Source organism: Lagopus muta, chromosome 5 (assembly GCF_023343835.1).
Source record: "Lagopus muta isolate bLagMut1 chromosome 5, bLagMut1 primary, whole genome shotgun sequence".
Lineage (NCBI taxonomy): Eukaryota > Metazoa > Chordata > Aves > Galliformes > Phasianidae > Lagopus > Lagopus muta.
In genome coordinates, this window is record NC_064437.1 from 17073235 (window position 1) to 17097120 (window position 23886).

The 23886-nt window shown below is 37.5% G+C and overlaps 1 protein-coding gene across 5 annotated transcripts in view; it reads right to left on the minus strand.

Annotated features, from left to right (window-relative positions):
- The window catches only part of DPYD (dihydropyrimidine dehydrogenase), a 327299-nt gene that overhangs the window by 66749 nt on the left and 236664 nt on the right, over positions 1-23886 (minus strand). For all 5 annotated transcript variants that reach the window (XM_048943871.1, XM_048943873.1, XM_048943869.1 and 2 more), the window contains exons 17-18: positions 20926-21046; positions 19905-20024 (exon numbers count right to left, since the gene is read on the minus strand). In XM_048943871.1, coding sequence (XP_048799828.1) covers positions 19905-20024; positions 20926-21046 — 241 coding nt within the window. The remainder of the gene's footprint in view (positions 1-19904; positions 20025-20925; positions 21047-23886) is intronic.

Consider the following 23886-nt stretch of genomic DNA (forward strand, 5'->3'; position numbering starts at 1 on the left):
AAGTAAAAAAACACTTTAGCAATGCCAGAAGACATGTTTTAGTAAGACTTTATAATTTCTTGGAATCTCTGTAGAACTCAGTTCTGCTAAGCACCAAAAACGTTCACTCAATTGAGGCTTGAGAGCCAAACTTAATACCTTCTTCAGAGAGAAACCTAATGTTAGCTTCAAACAACACTGTAACTTTGGAAGTTCTGAGAAAATTTAGAACTTCTTGACCCCACTGATTCACCCATGGGGAAAAAACATTCTCAGGAATCTTGAACACTGGGCTACATATTGTCACTTGCAGTATCCTGCACCAATTTGGAGTCTAAAGTCTTTAGGATAACTGCAACAGCTCTAAACAGTTTAGTTAAAAGTGATCCACAACCAACAGAATTGAGGTGAGTTAGTTCAGACTAATAACATGGTGTCTGAATTTTGAAACAGTCTGAATGGTCTTTATCAAACTCTGTATCTACAAGATGGACAGATTTACTGGAAAAGGACACTCACACCTTTGACACGCTTTGGTGAAAGCAAACATTGTTTTCTATGGTTACTAAATGGAATAAAGATTAATTTGGATCATAATTCTCCCCATTCTGCACATTGCAAAGTGAAATTTATTTTTAATTTGAATTATGTCATACTACAGTTCTGTTTTACAAATTTAATATCAAATTTAAACCACAAACTGTAAATATTGCAGAGAAAAATAAGCTGATACAGAAAGCAACATTATTTGTGTTTAATAAATTATCGCTAAACTCTGTGCTACCAAAATAATAATAATAACAATCTGAGCAATGTCACTCTCCTTGTTTCTCTAAATTCATTCTCAGAAGACAGCTGATGTTGTTATCTCCCTGACAGATAAAATTAATACAGCTAATGACAACAGAAGCCAAAAACTTCAAATACCAGATTTGGGTGAAAAAGCTTTACACAAGGGAATTGATACGGGAAAGTACAGGCACTCTAGATGAGCAGTCCAATCCTGCAGGAAGCAACTAGATAAGGAAGTTTGAGGGTTATGAAATAAACACAGAAAACATAGATCTTTTGAAGAAATTTTGTGCCAAATATGTGAGCTGCCTCAAACTGGTTATCACAGTACCATGTATATATCTATTACCTGTATCTGTAAACAGTCAAGGGAAATGCACAGTACATAAAAAAATCATTTGCATGACGTTTCTTGCAATTATTGCAATTATTCTGTATGTTCTTTCTCTCTCCCACCTGTAGGTGGCCACCATAAGCTACACTTATCAAATAACTCATTAGCAGGGTTTTCAATACTGTCATATCCAGATAATTAGCAATTTATTTAAATAACCAATTTCTGTGGAAATAATTGCCATGGAATGCCCTGAACCTACTTTTTATAAACTATAATAAAAGTGTTAAGATAATCCCTGACATTTGCAAATGCCATTAGTTCACCTTTCCTTTTGATAGTGCTGTGGCATTATGTTTAAACAATTACCCGATAAGGCAGCAGTTTAATGAAACAGTGTAGCAGGCATATTCTTCAAAATGGCCAGTGAATGCATTGATGTAGGTTGCTCTGAAAGTAGTGCCTCCTATTTATTTCCATGGAATTTACAATGGATGCAAAGAGAACTGTAACACTATTTGGCAGAACAAATTCTCAGCTGCAAAACACTCCTCAACATAGTCACCACCATTTGCTATGCATTTTCACCAGTGATGAACAAAGAGTCTGCATGCTGCACTCGTAAAAGTCTACATGGCCATTCAGAACATGGCTTGCCTTTCACATTGCTGTTGCCACTGCTGAAACACACCACCCACTGCCTCACTGTGCCCACATCCACTGTCTGGTCTCCATAAACATTCAGCAAGCATCAATGAATGTCAGTGGGTGCCATTTCTTTCCACATGGAGGAATTCAATTACACACCTTTGTTTCACACACAGTTCCACATCTGCTGCCATTTTGTCAAACTGTCATTCTGCTGCCATCTGCCATATAACAACAAAACATAGTGGAACATCGGTGGGAAGGTTCAGCCTCTACTACCATACCACTATCATCTGCCTCTGATGTCATGGGCCAATGTCATAAAACAGGAGGCATTACTTCTGGAGCAGCCTTCTTTATTGCAGAAGAAAATCCAATGAATAAACATTCAGAAGGAAAGATGATCCACAAAGTGGTCCCAAAATAGGGCACTCAATATTCAGTGCACTAAAAAGTACAGGGTGTGCCAAATAGCAAGCTAACAACAGACCTTGCCAAAGCTCTGATGGTACACAGCCCAGTGTTTCTTGATTCAGCTTAGGACCAGGACAAGAGTCCTATCACTGTTCCTTACGTCTTTTACAGCCCATTCAGTCCATTTCTACTTACTCACTGTCATTTGCCAACATCAGTAATAATAATGCATGATTTATTCTGGCTCTGGATATTATCCATTAGAAATTTTATTCGTTTAACAAATAGATCATTTGAGATGTTAGTCATCTTATGGCATAACAGTAAACCCCATCTTCAAATCAATGGCTGACTAAGATTTCATTTTTTTGATAATTTTTGAAGGGTGGTACACTAACTCCTCCAAATCAATCAAAAAGGTTCTGGTGACCATAATAAACTCAGGATTTCACCATTTTTTAATATCACTGCCAACTCTGGTTCTAGCATCCACACTGACTGATTGCATTCTACTAGTTTTCGTTAGCATATCATAACTACATATAACATTCATGTACTGGGATGGTGCATATTTTCTCCAATAATTGTTTCCCTTCTTTTATTTTCCTTTCTTTTTTTTTTTCTTCTTTTAATTAATTTCAATGCTTACTCATCATTTGATTGTATTTGGAATATCCTAACAATAGTAATAATAAAAGTACTGCTGATGACTGAGGTGTACTCCCAGCACAATACAAGGAAAAATATATGAATCAGACTAGCATCAAAAGGAGATGGACCATCTAAGGAGTACTGTCCACACTTACTAGACAAGACCACTGCAACTATCACAGTAGCACAAAGAAGCTCATGATAAATTCTGCTGAAAGACATGTTACCCTCCAGCACACAGTAAGATTTCCAGCCCATCCATCCCAGTGCAGAGGCAGTTGCGCTTAACTCAAAATCTAGTAGAAGTGTTTGTAGCTGTTTACCCAGAAGCTTAGAGATTTGTTCAAAGGCACGGTTGCCCCTGTCAGCTTCAGAAGCAGTACTGCCTTTGTTTGAGACAGCTTTAACCTCCTCAACAAACAACTACAGTGGTCAACATGACCCTGGTGCCAGGAAGCAGGATGTGTGTGTGCCCAAGCGCCTGCGTGGGTACTTTAGTGCACACAGAGCTCAGGTCATACAAAGACAATGTAGTAAGGACGTGCTGACAGAGTGGCAACTGACTGCTGAGCTGGATGTTGAGGCTTATTTTAAAAATAAAGACATTACTGAAAAAGGTAGTAATGATCTTTGCAGCTTATCTACAAGCTGAAGCATACCTTGCACTGTTCAATACCCATTGGTCCAGAAAGTCCCTTACAGCAAAGGAAGCAGAATGTACAAAAGTAGAGCAAACTAAAGAAACTAAGAACACAGAAAGCTTAAATGAGTATTTCCCCTCCTCTTCACATAACCCATTATCATGCTTATCTCCTTATGAGGTTTACATATTTTATTTCATCCACTTGGTACTACCCTGTAACATGAAATTATATGTATGGATGTATTTGTATCTATTTATATACACAATATACATACAAAATATATTAAAAAAACACATTGGATGGCACAAACAAAAGTTTTGTTAAACAAGTTACTTCAGTTCAGCTGAAAATACAGTATTTGCAGGTGTAATAGCATGTGTCTATGCACACATCTGCCATATTATTATTGCATATCTATATAATCTGTGTGAATATATATATACATGCACACTCAGTAGATATATTTCCATATTCACATATACATAAAACAGTGGATGACACGTCCCCTGATAAAACCTGTTATTTCAACACTTCAAGTGAAAAGTGTTAAAATAAATGGCTCATCACATACAATGTGTTAAAATAAATGTTTATTTCAGCACTGTGTGTATCATAGCCATTTATCTCAACACTTCCCTTTTCTCAAGACTCACGCAACCAAAAGTAGGAGAACTGATAGTTTTAGCTAAGGTAGTTGAAGCATACAGCCTTAGTCACCTACTTGCCATAGGATAAGTAGGAAGTTATCTGACACTTTTTTTTTCTGCTGATAAAAAAAGAGAAATTAGCTACCTTGATTATTCATGGAGATCTGCACGTGTCTACAAGCAGGTGGGGCACATCATCATTTGGAAAGATAAATAGCCACACCAGAGTCTGCTGAGATTTGTGGAAAGCAAGCTACTGCTGTCAGGGTAACGTTTAGAAAGGAAGGGTAATGTAGTGCCTTTTGGAAATTTCACTTTGAAGCTTTTGAGTTTGACACAAAGTGATTTGGGCAGATAAAGAGTCAGGTGAACAAGAATGAAAACCAGAGCAGTTCATAATGAATGCAGAAGGTGATATGATTTTTGATGATCAAATTATGAGCAAGGAGAAAACAGCTGATAATAGTTTCTTGGAAGGATTCTCCAAGTCTCAAGATTTGTCTTATTTTAATACACAGTCTCTAAGATCTGGGGCAAATGCTTTCCAACTTTTCCAACAACTGCTAGTTTAAAGTACCAATATAGTCATTAACGTGTTAAAATGAGATCAGCATGTCAACTTGCTCCTACAAGCTGAGCTTGGGCACTACATTTATGGTGGTGTTAAAGTAACATTACTTTCCTTCTTTGCCTTATTCTGGGAGGAAGGCACAAGAAACTCACATTCCCTAGCAGCCTCCACTGAGCTGGAGGGCACTCTGCTTTTATAGATCAGTTTCAGTAAAGTCACATCTAGGGTGAGAGTGGAAAAATTTTAATTCTTGAGCAACATGCACAAATACTCCAAAAAGTACATTCCCCTAAGAGCGTTATTTATGGTCAACTTGCTGCAATATTTTCTTACAGCTTTCCTCCTTTGAATAACTCAAAAAGCATTGCCTAGGCTCAAGCAAGACAGCATGGCTTTTAGAAGATAAACACTTGGTGGGGAGGCTCTCACTTTTTTTTTGTCGTACATTTCTTTCACTGAAATTGCAGGTCTGTGCAGAGCACAAATCCACAAACTAACAAAAAATTAGTGAAGACTCTGCAACCAGCACACCCTGTCAGAAGACTGCTTTGCACCCAGGCAACGAAAGAATGACACCACAGTTCCATCAACTCACAATTAAAGTCACTGCCTCAAGTCAAGCCATCCCGCAGTGCTAGTTGCCTACATTCAAACATCACTCTTCTTGTAAAAGTTGTGTTTGTCCAGTGTCATATTTGGCAGATAACATACTATATTAACTCAGTAGCAGAACAGTGTACAATGCAATGAAAGTTCTGTGGAATTAAATAAGGAAATAAATGCTTCTTTCACTCTTTCACTTTCTTCAGATGTGATTTGTTCCAGAAAAAGGAGGTATCATCACTCCTTTGAAGGCACTGTAGGTTATGAGATTGGCCCTCAGAAGCTGGCAACATGTAATAAAAGCGCTTTACTCTTAAACATCAATCAGTTTCAAGCGTGGCAGTTGCTCACAGAATGGTAATAATGGAAATATTCAGCTAATAACTACTGTAGACATTAAAACACTCTGACAGATGTGAAGTACTCCTTACACAACCAACACTTTCTTATAATTACAGTTTTATAACTAGGTACATAAGTTTCTAAATATTTAGTTCCTTACAACTCTGTATTTTTGTAATGAAATTTGCATGACAATACTTCGTTTTCTGTAGAAGAAAAGGCCCCTCCGCCCCCACAGAGTGTCAATATCTTGGCATTAGCTGAGACCTTGGCTGTGCGTGGTTGACAGTTGTAAAGAAAAACTTTTTCTTCCATTCCTTCTTTTTAATAACCTTCGCAGTTACAAGAGGTTTCATGCCACTTCTCTAGCTGAGAGCGTACAGTGAGCTGAACAGCTAATGTCTTAATGGAAAGCAAAATAATAGCATGTCCGTGCTGCGTAAACCATCCACGGCATAAAGGAAGCACAGACCTTATTTGCGGAGGCCTTTACTAGCTCTGGACATATAATCAAGGGCTAGTAATTAAAACACATTTATATCAGTCCTGCCTTTGTATCAACCATGCAACTCAGTGCTGATTTCAAGATGAAATTACACACCTGCATCTTAACACTGCTTTCTGCATTAATAAAAAATAACAGCATTAATAGGCTTAAACACTCATTTGTTTTATGTATTCAGAGCAACAGAAGGGGATGCTAGGGAATTTAGTGTGTTGCTCTGTCAGATCATTTTAATTGTTATCCAATGAGGGCAGCTCAGAGGGTGAGTAAGGGACTTAATTTATGTACTTACTCATCCCCTTGGCTTCCACTGAAGAAAAATGATAGTAACACAGCCCTACACTGCATTCACTGGTCTTCAGTGATCAAAGTAAAGGGCAATTAATGCAAAGCCAGGGACCCACATGTGTTTTTTGATTTTAAATACTGCTCAGAGCACACATAGCTGCTACCACAAAGAAATTAAAAAAACAACCGCAATATTTGGCACTGACGCAGTGTCTTTTAGTAGAGAATATCAAAATATCATACAAAGTTATAATACTTTTATCTCAAAAGAGAAAAGAACAGGAGGAGACCTGGAGAGGAAATGTGTGTGTGAACCGTAATTTCATCTGGAGAGAAGAGGCAGCATGCAGTCCTCCTGGTTACAAATCCTTTGTACCAGGTCACCATATTGCTCTTTTCTCTAAAATTGTTGGTAATTTAAGGTATACTATTTTACAGATAACCTCTCTAAATCAACTCAAGCAGGCTGCTCTTAGAACTAAATTGCATACTAATGTCCCAGACCTTGGTACTTTATTCTGTGCATTTTCATGGGTGAATTTTTATGCCCACTCAAAACACAACCTTAACCTCAGAAGTCTACCTACTCACAGAAGAATACAGGACTGTTGTTACTCATATTTCCCACAGAGAATTATGTACCCCTTCCTTCCTGTTTTCTTTTTAATCTAAAATAAAACATACCTGAAAATTGATTCACTCATGGGTAATATCTTTGGGTAAAACTGGCTCGCTTCCTTGTCCTTGGTGATGGAGAATTATGAGGAATTCTTAAGTTTTAAAACAGTGAATATAGACACGATAATGAAGAGATTCCATTTGCATGGGCTATCACTAGCGCAATGCTGAGCGTGGAGTGCTCAAAGAGGAAGACTCACAAAAGCATAAATGTTCCACAGGAAATTCTAACACATCTGCTTAGCACTGAAAAGCCAGTATTTTAGTCCAAAGCACTAGAAAGCATAGACAAGTGCATTTTTGGAATCAAAACAAATGCTGCTAATTTAAGGAATACTATGAAGCGCACAAAGACTGTACAGTGCCATATGTTGCACAATGCATCTGGTAATCAATTTAGTCCACATGCCAAATTTACTAAAGCCCAAATAGGCTTAAGTTCTTTATTCAGAAATTCAAAAAGTAAACCAGAAACATTATAAACATGCTGCACTTACAATTAGGGTGGGAAAAAAGGTGGATTTTTCTTTTCAGTTACATAATATAAATAAAAATTAATCTCCTAAATTATATCCCATAATGAATACATGCCCAAGCTTCACTTTTGATCAACAGCTTTTACAGCCTCACAGTTTTAGGACACGGTCTGTTACCCAACATAAAAGAAAAATGTGATTTTTAAATTATTTTACATGCAGTGTTTGCTTCCGTTCTGAATGTTTGAAGTCATGAAGGTTCTATGCTGTCTTTTGTGATTCCATTCACAATACATTACTGAAGGTGTCAGCAAACACAGATGCACAATGTGTTGCTGTCCTAAATCAAATATGAATCCAAACTTACAGTTTTAAAAATACAGTGGAAATCCCTAATATAAGTGGTCAGTATCACCTATAAAGCCAAAATAAATGGAGTAGGATAATAGTTTTCAGATTTGGGTTACAGTGTCAATGCAGAGACTCGAGCTGTGCTACCTCACCAAGCCAGGTCTTGCTTGCCAGAGCATGCTTGTCAATATTTAGCACCCAGGGAGCGTGTCACAAGCCTTTACAAAAACTAGCTTAAATACAAAATACTATAACAGCTGCTGTGATCCTTTTCCTAACACTGAGATTAAACTGCTGAAATTTGTTTTGAGCTTTTTAAACCAGAAAATGTGTGCCATATACCTACTGTAACAAGAATATGAGAAACGGCATTAAGGGATTGCAATACTGTTATTAGGGTTTATTAAAATACAGAAGAACACCAGATGCTTTACATTAGCTGACTGAAAGATATTTTAACGTTAAGCACACAAGTATCACTTTCTATGGTGACATCAGATTATAAAATGGAGTATGCTAAAACCAGAAACATCTGTGTTTTTAGGAAAAAAGTGTAATCCACACCAAAAAATGATGAATCATGAACTTGCCTAAAATATGCAAGCCTAAACTACCTAAGCCATTTGATAGGAGTACCTAAATTAAAAATATAAAAACCTGATGAAGTCAATGGAGAGAGAAAGGACCTTAGCCCTGAGAATGCCCATCTCTTCCATAGTGACAAGGCAGAAGAGTAAAAGAAGCCTCCCAGACACATGCACGTTTCCTGGGTAAATGGTGAATGAAGGTGTAAGCAACCTCTTCAGTCTTTCAATAATCTTGATTGTATCAAGTAGCACTCTTAAAATAATTCTTAGGGAACCACCAGCTCCTCCTTGGAGGTCTGAATTCTTCAAATCCCGTCTTTTATGACTTCTGAAGAAGCTCCTTAATTTAAAAGAAAAAGCAGCTGATTCTTAAATAGCCTCATCTGGTAACACTTTCCCTGAAATGCTCCTGATAAAACAGAACTTATCAGGGACTAGAATGAGAAGATTTATCTCAGTACTCGCTATTAAAATCCAAATAGCTCTTGAATGGGCATATATTCAAAAATCAGTTAAAACGCTGCCAAAGCTGGTGTAATCAGTACACAGGCATCTTGTCTAACATTAACGGTGTAAGCATAACAATAAGTGACGGAGAGAGACAAGGTCAGCCCAGCCAAAATGTGGACCAGAGTAATCATACACACTTTTGAAAAACAGTATGTCACTCGGGAGGGCCATGAGACATAGATAAACAGCCAGACACAACCGTAACACAGTTAACTACATCCTCATTGGCAGGTCTGCTCGTGGAACAAAGGAGAGTTTTTCCTCTTTTTGAGCTGTCAGAAATGAAGTTCTTCACAGCATCAGCCTTACCTCTATGCTGAGTCAGGTGTGATACTACAGGTTTATCCCCAGACCTCATTGGCATTAAAAACACCTTTCCTACACACCTGCAACATCTGCACCATGGATTTGGGCATCTCATTCTGAAACAATGTCTGCTACACTCAACAGTTCTCACTCAGCTCTCAAACTAAATAATGGAGGCTAAATCCCTCATTCAGAGCATCCTTTGGGATTTAAAAAGGACTTTGCAAAGATGGCCATACATTGCATGCTAATAGGGAAGATATTTGCAATTATCTGGCAGCATAGATATTGTAAATTGTGCATACATTGGAAAAACAAATTACTACAGCAGACTTCCTGAAAGATTTTGTAGGAGATGTTTCTATATACTGTTTGCAAGCACGATATTTGTATATCTCCTATCATGCAATGACATACATGCATGAAAATACACAATAAAATGCATATCCTTTACTTGCCTACTATACAATTGTTGCATTCTTTTGCAAGGCAAAAAATAAAAGATAAAATAAAAACGAGGTAGTTGTGAAATACTTTTTTTTTTCTTTTCATAATAACCCATGAAGGGCGAAGTAATGTCCACTGAAATACAAACCCAGGTTCTTTCAGTTAAACAAACCTGCTATAATTTGTGTTCTGCATTTTACATGTGAGGTTGACTTCAGGATTTATTCGTAACTCGAGTAGGACACTACTCGAATGTTATATACATAACATACAGAATATAGGACATACAGAATGTTAGTAGGATTTAGATGAGTAAAAATATATTCACTATGGTTAGTTCATCATAAATCATAGCAAACCAGCACTGCGAAGGTTTCTCCTATGTGGAAGCAGGACAGCAGCAATAACTGTTTTGGCATAGGTGGATGTAAAGCAAAGCCCTGGGTTAGTTGTTCCAAAGATCTACTCCCCTTCCTCAAAATCCCTTGTATCTGATTGTCAGAATATCCTGCAACTAGATTAACTTAGGCATGTTCAATTTAATGTCACTGAAATCTTCTCTTCTAAACACTTCCTGATTCAATTCTAAAACTCACCAATCCAGAGTTTTGTAGGTAGGGAGAATAATGGGAACTCCAACACCCTCACAGTGATGTTTAAGACACTGGGGTTACCAAAGCTACTGAGCTAGCGAGACAGAGGAGCCAGCATGCAGCATACAAGTTGGGGTGTACTGTCCAGAGCAGTGATATCTTGAGACAGTAGTCAGTTGGCCTTTCTTGATGTCCCACAGGAGGGAAGGATGAACAACATAAGCTTCATGGTAACAGATATTAAATAAAACGACATTTTACAACCTTTTTGTTAGCTCGTATTTTGACATTAAATATATAGCAAAATCTTTATTTTTCAACTAAATCAACCCTGCAACTGATTCAGATACGAAGTCGAAAGAAAAATGGCAGAAAAGACAATTATAATCCCTGCACAATCCAGCAAGTAGCTTCCATCACCAACATATATTCACATAAATTCAGAACCAGTTTCCTTTGTCACGTCTTTCCTTCTGCGTCCTATACTGAAACTCACTAAGGTCTCATAACCTGTATTCACATCTGAATCCATTGCACAGCTAATGCTGCAACAAAGCTTTGCAACTTGAACACTGCCAGCTAAAATAACCTTCTTGTGCTCTAAACAAGTCATATGTTTAATTGTTTAGAATTACTGCTTCTGTATATAAAACATTCTCCTATATTGTCTGCAGCAGTTAGAGCAGAAGGCTAGACTGACTTGCATGACTGCCGGAGACTGGTCAGCATGCCAGAGTCGTCCTTCCTCCCACTTGCTAAGTAGCCACTGAGATATCATAAGGCACTCAGTTCCTGCAAGTTATGCACAATTTTATAGTGAGCAAAACTTTTTACCATGCTTAGGTCCGTTCTCTGAAAGCAGATATGCGTTTCCTTTGTATGAAAGACTTCAGAGTTGCGTCTCTACCTTGCTCAAGGTAGACCTTGCTAGAATCTCTCGACCTTGCTCAAGCAGCGTTTGGGAATTAAAATACATTTTGACTTCACTGTGATTATCCATGGAGAGAGGTGAGAAAGATCAGACTGAGAGAGCTGTTGAGACTTACTAGCAAACAAACTCAGCAGTGAGGGCTTTCTCTATTTTTATCATTTTAATTATTATCTATTTGAAATTATTGTTAATATTTTAATGTTTGTGTTAGAATAAACTGAAAAGTACTTAAATGGCAAGTATTTTTCCAATAAATAATTCATTAGATTTTTTAAATGATTATACTTAAATAACTTTCAATATGAATTGCATTTTTTTATGAGAGAAATACATGTTTTTGTCAATACAGTGATCTCCTAAAGATATGGCATGAAAATACCCTGAGAGATATTTCTGTGAGCAGTTGCTTAAAATTGGATGAGGTGATCATAAGAGGAAGAGATAACATTCTCTCCTACACCTGGCAGACACAGAAGGACAATCAACCAGTGCTGACAAAGACTATGCTAACAGGTTCAGTCTTGATATTAACAGTTATTATTACCAGGTCATAGCACGCATGTGGTACATTCATCTCTGCCCATTACTGCAAACAAGTTTCAATTCAAGCATCTGTACTATCAGCCTGCTTTAAAATGCTTCCACTTTTCTCTTAATTCATCTATTCACTTCCACACTTTGTTAATGAGAGTGTCTAAACAGTTAACTGCACAAGCATTTTTTGCTTACCCATGGCAATCTCCATGATTATATGAACTTCTCCAATCCTTTCCAGTTGCATCTAGTTGTGTGCAGAATAAAACCACAAGCTCTTTGCTCCATGCTTGGACAAGCTAGCTCATAGTTTTTCTCTATTTCTGTTTTTTTCTCACCATATTACATCTGAGTAAAATTTACAGATTTAGCTGAATCATCATCTGCATCAGCCTTCGGTAACCACCAGTAAGATTTGAAATCCTAATGGTTATCTACTCATAAAAGCAAACAAAGAAACAAACAAACAAAAACCTAAACACCACAAAACACATTCTTTTGGGAAATGAATTGTTTCACCTGGACATATTACATACGAGCTTTAATGTAAATGGCAAATCCTGTGTGTTCAACAGCAGTGGTTTAATGAAATTACAGGCTATTAAAGCAGAAGAATATGCCCGGTTGCATTTTAGAACACCGTACCAGCAACAGTTAATGATGATTTGATGGTTTTCTAGGAGTTTTGAACAAATACTGGCTTTTAGTCTGAGAGTAATGCTGGACATTTCTGTCTGATGCTCAGGGATTCAGCCAACTAACAGATACATTTGGTGAAGAATCTCATTCTAGTCATGCCCTCCCTTCCTAATTTCCCTTTTCACTGTTTTGTCGTCTTTGCCTGTTCCTCAGGGAACTGAGTGATTGATAGCCTAATCCAATGACTGTATTACAGCTGCCTCAACTTGGACTCTTTTCCTTATCATTAGCAGTTAGCCTATGGTTAAATTCACAGCTCACTGCTTGGTACAGCCCCTGAGATTTAAGGGTCTGGCCTTTAGAAAATATTTAACATAAAATTGAAATCTTGACATACTGAGAATTCAGTTCTCTGCAAGGCTTCTTTAATTAATCCAATGTACTGTACCATTGTTCTATATGAGACTGTGACATGGTGAACTGTTACTGAAGCTCACAGAGATGTGTAATTCTAAATTAAACACTCTTTTACATGTACTACACTGCATTTGTTTCCCAGGTACAAGTGCACGAATGTGAAAATTTAAATGCAATTTATAACAATAATAAAACACAAACCAATTACATTTCAGGAATAAAGACTTTCTACTCATTTCAAGCTCAGAATGAGGGATTTTTGAAGTAAGAGAAGAAAACATGGCTTTGTTTAAATGCTTTGTGAAAAGACCTACGCTTCATTCTTTTTCAGGACTCATTTAATCTTTTGGCAAATGAAATCAATTATGATCATTTTTAATCAGCTACAAATGGCACCTGTGCTAGAAGTGTAAAGTGTTTCCTTTGTAGGAAAAAAATTAGCCCAAAAATACTAAATGCAAAGAAAATGTGCCTAGTTCTCTGACCCTATCTGGAAAATAATACTTATTTATAAATAGCCATGGAAGGATGTAGACCTTGATCTACGCTGTAAACCTTTGCCCTACTTCCAGTCAGTCAATGAGCTGCAAGCTTCTATGAAAATGGCAGCTGAGTCCCAGATGAAAAATTATGCATCTCATAAACTGCTATTCTGCTGAAATGTCAAGCTATGGCAGGGCTGTACCTCAAACTCAGCACTTGGCATTTTCCTTCTGTCTGCTTTGTTGCCATGAAGCAAACATGAACAGTGAGGATTTGTGTAGGGCAGGTAGCAGGCGAGCTCCCTGTCAAAAATCTATTATTAGGGCTCTGATCTCTTCTACACAGACCAGTGACGGCAGAACTCTAAGAGAAATCAGACTGCTGCAAGGACACCACAGAAAACAGAGGACTCTTTATGAATACTGACATAATATATGCAAATAAGGGCTTTTAATGGCTGAGCTACATTTAAAAGAAATAATAAACCAAAATTAAAATCGTACTATGATGTATACTTGTTTTCTTGTTCCCATCTAAACTGTTTTATAAATATATGTTAATATAAATAGCATTTAACTCTCAGTAAATATTTACACTAAACAGAAGTGCATATGCATATATATATTTTGTTTTATTTCCAACGATGGGCAGCTTTTCATTCTCTGGTAGTGACCAAAACCAACAGAGCAGTCACTGAGAGAACTGTGATTATGACAGTGAATACTCTTGGTTATTGCTTTTTTTCCCCACTTTTCTTTTAAAAGGCAGCTATTACTATTATATTATTAAATTTACCTCTTTCAGTTTGAATCATACATTTCAGATTATAACATATGCTCCTATTAATAATGTCAGTTATTCATACAACGTATATATTTTAATTTATGAAATAACACCTGAAAATATTCCCTTAAAAGTCACAAATGCTGTCTGATAGTATTTGTGTGTGAGTTTTTGTTTGTTTGTTTGTTTGTTTGTTTGTTTAAGAGACAGCTTCACTAACATACTTCACAGGTAAGTGAAATTAACCACCTCTGCTGATTTTCAACAATTATACTTTCCCCCATTTAATTACGGAATCTGCTAGCCAGCTATATTCTTTCTGACCTCTCTTGGGGTCAGCTATGAGAATAGAACCACAACTTTCTGAATCTCTCTTGTTTTGGAAAACATACAAACATGCACACATTAATATGCTGTACCATATATCCATGCAAATAATGTCAAAATGCTACAGCACATAATAATTGGATAAATCTGTAACAGCACACAGGCATGAAGTGTTTGAACTATTACTGTAAAATCCTGCAACATTTTTGCAACAAAGCATTAATAGGATATGTAGTGAGTGCACAGCAGAGAGATATGCTTTTAACCTAAGTTTTTTGCTAAGTCCAGTCTATGGTTTTATAAATTTATCCCCTAAGGATCTGGCTTCCAGACAAAAACAAAGAAACAAACACACGACAAAGAAGAACAAAAAAACATGGAAATTCACACAGAAGCTCTATTTTGCTTGGAATAAATATCCTATAGTGCTGCAATGTGATGTGTGATATAAAACATATCTGTAATATGGAAGTACGGTACGAGTGCTCACAAAAAAAAGCTTTCTAAAATTAAAATAAATTTAAAGGAAATAAATGTTAGGAAAGCATGTAGCTGCTGACAGTATGTTAGCACTTCTCTGGGAAACCTGGCATCCTACTCCAGTACCTACAAAACACATTTTCAGAATCATATATATTTATACTGATGAAATAATCTCTTTCAGAGACGGTGATCATTATTCATTGTGAGGATAAATAACAGTATTAGCTTCTTTTTAAGAAATGAATACTCTGTACTGCATGCATAGAAGAATCTAATGTATTATATATTCTCAAACCTGAAATACTGCTGGGTCAATTGTAAAAGCTCCTTAATGGAAATCAAATGATGCCTCTACTTCTGCAGGTATGATAGTAATACAGTCTAGGGAGCCATATCTTAATTGCCATGTTTTTCTTTCATTCCAAGGGCTTATTTCCATAGCTATGTTTTGGAGGCTTTATCAGGACATTTTCACTTTTTCAGTAAGGAGTACTTCCTGGAAACCTATAAAAAAAAAAGGATGAACACCTGACCCCTTTAACTGCATTGTCCTCTCATGTAACAGGTCCACAAAAATGAGAAGGGCTACAGTAGCCCTTGGGCTCAGCTGAAGCTCTGTGGTGCCAATTAGAAAAGAATTTTCTTCAGAAAATACAAATTCGTCAAATTTACTGCGATTTTTTTTCCCTGCAAAGATTTTCTGGCACCAGAAGAGAGGTAGAAAGTGCAGAAAAACACAGGAGATTTCACCATGTTCAATAGTCAGGGATAAACCTTGTGTCCAGGAGACCCGGGTGGGACTCACATCAGGGATTTAAAACTCGGTCTCCCAAATCACACAGTCATACAGGTCAGCAGGCTTTGCTACAGATACTGCGTATCCTGTGAGAGCTGTTTCACTTTGTATTAATAATTCAATATTTGCAGGGAAGAGGGGGAGATAGAGAGAGACTAATTCTACAGTCCAGTGGCCAAACGCTCACCTGGGATACTGAAATCCTCCCTGTCAAAACCACCCACCACACAGCAGGGTAGGATGGAGGAAACAGCCGTGCTTCTCACAGTTTAGTAATTTTCAGCTGATCGAATTATATCAGAACAGGAAGGTCACTTCCTGAGCACTGGCCGGGAAGCAAACACTAATTGTGACAACTTTAAATTAATGGGGTTTTTAACTAATCTCATTAAGTCTATGCATCTTTGAAATACTTACATAATATGCTAGAACTTTAAAAAAAAAAACAAAAAACAAAAAAAAACCAGATAAATGAATCTTTTCCCAAAGACAATTCAGAATCTAACTGTTTTTTTAGTTTTTATTAATGTTGGACAAACCACAATAAACAACCTGTCACTTACTCATCTAAAAAGAATTAAAAAGCCAATCCCTTTGCAGGGGTAATGTGTTCTAGGAAGAAGAACAACAACCTTCCTGCATTGCTGCCTCAAATGCAGCTGATGAAGAGCAAAGAGGACAAGGGGAAGGCGCACATGGAAAATCTTTGTTCAGTACATCACCATCTATGAGCACATTTTTAAACAGCGGAAGGTAGGGAAGACTGCAAGTCAAAATGTCAGGCTGCTGCTAGGCAAGGAGATTAACAGACTTTCATTATTTGCACTTCTATGGAAACCTTCATCAAACTCGCTAGAGTGTTACACTCACCTGGAGAGGGTAAGCCGCACTGTATTAAGAAATGTGTGGCCATTGTTAATTGATGACATGGTGAAGAACAGCTGTCCTCTAAGTGCCCAGCTTCCACAAACACTACACAGCCCTGCTGCCGGGTCCCTGGCAGCACTGGCCACCATCTTGCTCATCCCTCCCAGCAGCCTGCTTCAGGCTGTCAGCAGAATCCTTCAGCCAGTGGGCAGCAGCCAGTCTACTGCCCTGTGTCTGAGCGCAGAACGTTGGCCTTCACACCGGGAGCTGAGGGTAACCTCAAGCATTCCATTGGCCACGTGCTGCCACTTCCACTGCAGTGTCTGTGGTGAAGCACTGGCACAGGTTGCCCAGATGGGAGAGATGGTGGGTGCCCTGTCCCTACAGACATTCAAGGTCAGGCTGAATGGGGCTCTGAGGAACCTGATGAAGCTGTCAGCAACCCTGTTAATTGCAGGGGAATTGAGCTAGATGGCCTTTAAAAGCCTCTGACTTCTTTGGGGAGTTGGGGAGTTTCCTACAAGTCATGTATAAAGAGAGTGGGGAAACACAAGATAAACTTTTTTTAAAAAAAAAATCCAGTTCAATCCAGCACCAAAAGTCCATTATGAACCATTCCTCACAACCAGGTGACCCCAGGGGCAACCAACTGCAAGCTGCGGTGGGTTTCCAGACCCCGACAGGTCCCCTCATGAGAAGGCTGCCATCTCTTGCAGCCATACCACACAGCACTGGCAGTGCGACAGCCCTGTAGGTGCAGGACCTCACCTCATCAGCTCCTGTGCTGTAGGTCCCTGCCACATATGGGCCAGCTCTAGGCCAGAAGAGAAAGAGAATCCGTGCAATTGGAAAAAATCCAGAAAGCAAGACACAACTTGGCTGTGCTCTGTATCTGCTCTAGATTTGCTCACTGGAAAACATAAAACAGCCGTGCTTTGGAAGAACATGCAGAAAAAAACCCAAACTTATCACTTCTGTAACAACATTGACTTTCACTACACTGACTTTCACTTAAAAATGAATTATATCTTGAGAGGAATTATTTGAAACAAACAACAAAAGCTCATTCACTATATCAGACAATACAGTGGAACAAAATAGAACAACAAGTTTAAGCAAATGAAAATGGGAAAGCGACTTTTGTGTGAGGAGCACAAAGCACTCTCTGGGGAGACTGCAGGCACGTAGGTGGTGTTACTGCCATTTAGCTGACAGGAGAATGGCGCAGCAAAAGGTCAAGCATCTGCCTGCAGGCCATGGCCAGGGACAGAGCTCAGGATCATGGTCGCCCGCCCCTTGCTCTGACAAGGCCAGTGCTTTCCCATTTTTTGCCTTCTCACAAGCACGCTAGCTCTCCTGATTTAAAATTGCTGTCCTAGTTTTGAAAATTTGTATACTATTATACCCTGATCACTGAGCAGGAAATACTGCGATGTGTGTGCAGCATCTATTGAATTTATTGGCTATGTAGCTTTCTTTCGCACAGTGAGTTGTGGGATTGGAACCTACTGATGTCAATCAGTAAGAATCAGCAAGAAACCTTTATTTATTTGTCTGCAACTGCACACTCTTTGAAAACAGCACTTCCAATGTTTTTCATATTTTTTAAATATGCATCAGATTTGCATCATAGGTAATAGTGCATTCCAAAAAGTCACCTTCTATTTCCTTTGATATGTGCAAAACTTCAGGAAGAAAAATACATTTCTATACTTACATACAAGCACCCACACATTATATAAATAAAAGAAATGGAGAACTTTTCCTTGAGTCTCATTTATAACAGAATTACAAAACATGGAAATGCTGAGCATCCAGGTACCACTATAATTTACACTACATGCATGTTTTAAATTCGTGACATGAGACACACATTTCATACGGCAGCCATCTTATAGATTTTATTAGACAGACTTATGGTTGGAAGGATTATTCAGAAATTGCAACTTAAATGAGAAAATGCGAATGGTCTTACTTATATAAAATACTACTGCAATAGTTCTTTTATTAATTTTTAATGCACAGCACCCACTGTGACCTCCTTTATTCTTTTCCTGTCAACATGGCAGGCTAGAGAAATTGAAATGGGCTGTAGCCATTCTTTCCTTGTTCCCCTTTTCCTCCCATTTTGCATAATATTAAAATTATAACATCTTATTGGACTGTCACTGTGAAATAATCATTATGCAATAGGTATAACATTTTTTTTTCTGATTGTTATCTGCCTCTTGCCTTTTAGCGTTCTCTAAAAAATTCCAAATTCCATGCAGTTATCTAAGGCAATAAAGCAATTTTACAATGAACATACTTGTCTGAATTAAAGTTTGTTTAAACGGTGTCTTTTGCTGCATTTCTTATGGTTCTCTAAGGATAACATCAGTTGCATAAAATAAAGCCTTTTTTTTGCCTGTTTGATTTTTTCTGATTATGTTTTTGGGGTGCAGTGAGAGGCGGGCCTGATAAAATAATGTTTGACAATCATGAGGACACTATTACTTCTGTTACATTTATTTACTGCTACCTCTATCACCAAGGAGACTAATCTCCATACCAGTGAAGTCAAGAAGTTCACAGTATTGTCTTTGCAGGGCCAAGTTCATGTTGTCACAGCAACAGAGTGCATAGGGTCAATAGATTAATTCATTAGTGTGCAAAAGCACTGAACTGGAGTGTAAGAGTTTTGTTGCTGGTTTTAAAATTAAACTGTGAAGCAGATTTGGAAATACGGTCTATGCAAGTTCTGAATATATATTTCAAGGAATAAACTACAGAAAATGCATATATTTGCCTAATACAATATATCATTTTTCCCACAGTAGGAAGAGGATGAAATAATCTACTTTGAAGAGGTGCATTCAGTGGGAAGGCAGGAGGATAAGCCAGAGTTCGGGCTATGAAATATACACTGCATTTGGATTGTTGATATTTCCTCCTACAATGCCCTTTCATTAGCCTCTGTCTAACGCGGGGCTTGACAATTGTGACAGAATGAAAAATTTGAGGAAAAGCGAGGGTCACAAGAGAAGAGATTTTGCTCCCTCTCCAGTGACCCTATCACAGTATTCTGATGCAGCGTTTTTACCATTAAGGAAAGGGCAACACAAGAGCCTTCACACTTAATCTGTTCCATCTGTCATGACTATTAGAAACATTGACCAGCAGTGAGCTTTAAGGACTCGGTGCGACTGCAGACATGATATTCTAGCCCACTACAAGGACCTCCTGATGTTCTGAAAGCCTCCAAGGAAGCAGTATGCATCAAAAAGGGCAACACCTACCTGACACGCCACCATATGTGGTCCTCAGTCCTGCACCAACTGCTGGCCAAGGTGTGCCGTCTGCTTTCAGTCCCATCAGTCCTGACACTGTGTTGGTGGCTGTAACACCATCTGCGCCACCTGTGAAAGAGAAGGTCAGTCACTTTTTGTTAAATAATGAGTATAAGAACAAGAGAGGAAAAAAATACAACAGAAAAACGGTGAAACTGTAAAATAACTAGAATTTCAAATAAACAGCTGAAGACAGAAAGCAACAAACTGTACAGGGATGTGCAGAAGTGTCCTCAAAACCAGTCCAGGGCTGACTAATTTAACGTTAGCTTTTCAGCAGGCTGCATCAGTTGAAAGAGGTGTTAAGGTTACAAGACTGCACCAAGGAAATAGGGGGAGACAGGCAGATCTCTGCAGTTCAGCTGTGTGAGTTGTAATCTACTACAGTGGCTGTTTGACACTGGAAGGTACCCCAACACTGAGGGCATCCCCTCCAAGCTGCCAACAGCAGCTCTTTATTGACCAGGCAGCCCTTATTCTATGTTCTTACTGTGAGAAATACTCAACAGATAAAGAATGACTGTTTCTAAGAGATGGATTAATAAACCTACTTTTAAAGTAATTTCCTACCCTGCTGTATTTTAAGCTGTAAGGAAGGAAAAAAAAATATATGCCCTCAAATGTTGCATCTCATTTCTCAGGACACACTATTTTTACTACTAAACATAAGAATAAGGGAAAGTTCAGTGGTGTGGTAAACACATATGAAAACAATAATAGAAATATGAGTGAGCAAACAAAATTATGTTTTAATGTTAATCTAATATAATTATCTTTATATATCGCTGTATTCTATAATAAAACGTGAACAAAATTAAGAAACATTTGATCACAGTATTCATCTAAACGTCAAATAAATTGTTTTCGTATTTAATTCTGTTATCTGTTATTATTTCTGCAAGTCTCCCATGTCCCCTCCACATCCAGCGGATTAGTAAATCTGCACAGCTTGTGCAGTGGAGTCAGTTACCTTCCTGTGCAGCCATTGCAATATTCACAATATCAGTGACATTTGGGGTCAGCTTGGCAAAGAAAGGAATCTGAACAGCTTGTCTAACCCAGCGACAGATGTTCCGCACCAGCTCTGGATCCTGTTCAAATAGGTCAGATAAATATAGAACATAATTAAAAGTAATATGAACAAAAGGTATATCAAGGCAATAGAAAACACTGCTATAAGTGGCTGTACTGTGATTTTCTGAAATTACACGTCGGGACCAAACATCATCTCACTAGTTAGCTTATTTAAGACACATCTAGTAACTGCATATTCATTACAGAAAGGTTAGATCATGAAAAGAAGAAAATTTCCTTTTTTGCACAAGACAACAACATCACAAAATGTTCCCTTGCCAGAGTTGGGAACAATATATTTTGGAGAGAAAGAGAGTGTCCTTATCCATATATTTTAAATATTACTATTCAACTTTAATGGCTTACTTTACGTAAGGTGAGATGAAAATAATCACAATCATGTCAAATAATGCAATTCTGAGTATTGGCTGATTGTGCCTTGATCAGAACAATAAGGATGAGTCAAGGTTGAAAGGCTATCAGAATGCAATTCAGCATTTCTGGACTCTTTTCTGACCAGGCAGACTAACTTGGGACATCCAAAATGTAAATGAAAGATCAAAATCTGCTCTTTTAGAGCACAAAATCAAAATCAGTTGTTTGCTTTTTATGACTTCCAGGCATTTAATTCACTTATGGGTACCATGCAGACAGTAATCTATCCTCTGCTATCCTCTGCAATGAAAACACCACAGTGAAACTGACACTGTGATTCTGGCACACATTCTGGCTCAATTATTCTCCAATATTATTAGGGTGTGTGCTGCTGTTTTTTGTTTTTCACTTTTTTTTTTTCCTCCCCTGGTGCCTATTAATGTTTTTCAACAAATATCTTAAAATTTGCAGCACTAAAGCATGCAGAACATGATGCACAACCTGATTCAAGAAAAAGAACTGTTACAAGATTTACTACAAGTATAACCTGTGGGTAGGTTAATTGGTATTGCAGCAATTATTTACATTTGCTAAATCTTTATCACTCTCACAGATAATTAGGTCTGTCACAAAAGAAAAATTCTCTCCCATTTGGATATTGTAAAAATTCAGAAAGCTGCATTGTTATGAAAATGGGATAAAGCTAAATGAAGTTTAGCTTAAAACAATCCAGTGCAGATCAAGAATCTTTTCAGTTTAGTGAACACACAGGTAACGTTCTCTTGCTGTTTTTGTCATTCCACATCAGCAGTAAAATGCAAACATAACACAGAGGCTGCATTCCAAGAGAGTACACAGTGCTGGATGTGAATAGTAAAATCTTGAGACTTAGCAGAGTCATTCCAATAGAACTGGTCATCTCCCTACTCATGAGCTTCGATGAAATATGGATGAACACTGCACTGGCAGTATGAAAGTAGTTGCATCTTTGACTTTAATTTCTCTTTTAAGATTTCTTGAGGCTCAATGCAGAAATGAGAGACCCTCTAGAAGATGTGAATTGTATATTCCTTATGTAAATAATTCTCCTCAGAAAACCCCACAATAATGTTGACACTGCATAACTCATTATGCTGACTTCATGACGGCTGTAGTGCTGTCATATAAAATCTTATTCCAACACACATTAGCACTTTAAAATTTTAGTTATTTTAATCTGCATTCAACAATAACTCATTAACAGACCTCTTCAGTTCACATTAGCCCATTTTCCACCCTAAGACAGTTTAGCCAGTCCTTAAGAGTTTATCTTTAGACAGAGAGGGATTTGTAGAGTTCACACTAGAAGACAGCTTTTGAGAAAGATTTAAGTGATCAAAAAGACAGAATTTACTTCTAAGTGCAATCATTGACTAAAAAATTATCCCAATTTGAAATGCAGTTCTAAATTTAACTTTTCTAGGAATTTTTATTTTTATCATATTCAGAACAGTTTTAAACTCAGGTGCAAAATTAACAAGGTAAATAACCTGATACCAATCACTAGTTTTAAAGCGGTCATGTACAGACTTAAATTTACTCACATATTTTGCTGATTCAGGCCAATTTACAAAGTCCATTTAATCATTCTTAGCAGAGACTGGATTTATAAAACATTCAAAGGATGAGAATATAACTTGTAAGGAAATGGACCCTGAGGCATATAAATTGTGTTACAAAAATCTCCCCTAAAAATACTTATGTCACTGCAAATGCAATATAAATAACTATAAATACTTCTTTTTTTTTTTTTTTTACTCCAATTCAACTTTATGACAATGCCTGTAACTTTTATCATGATAAAAGTGATTTGTGAAGCCTGCAAAGTTAAGAAGCATTTTCTAAATGGCTTGATACTTAAAATCAGCTATATGTGCAGCCATGAGCTGTAAAAACAATTGGGCATTTTCATTTGCAAATCAGCAATCAACTAAAACATTATTCTGCTTAAGCTAGTCCATTTTTTAATGCTTCTATTACACATATTTAGGATTTTAAGTTTTGTTATTAATGATTATGCAGTGCAATTGATATAGAATTTGTACCACAGTTTTGCTGCTTGTGTTAATCCGGAATGACCAAATACTTTGATGGACTTGAACATCTATTGCTACCACCCTTAATTTACCTGCTGCACCTTTATTTTTGTTTGTTTTTTAACCATCTAAATGAAACTTTATGAAGTTACTGTCAGCTAAGACATAATACTGATTCATGCACTGTATCTACAGGAATCTGTTGGTAATTTAATGTCATATGTAGTCTCTTTTGGTATGAGATGAACATCACTGTGCTTTCTGTCTTCCTGTTCTTAATCAAATATTGCTTGTTTATTCCCAAGGCACAGGAGATTTTAATGTTACAGAGGTTGTCTTTTTACTTCCCCAAACAGCAGTACAGATTCATTTTTTCCTGAATATTCATTATAGCCTGGGGCTAAAAG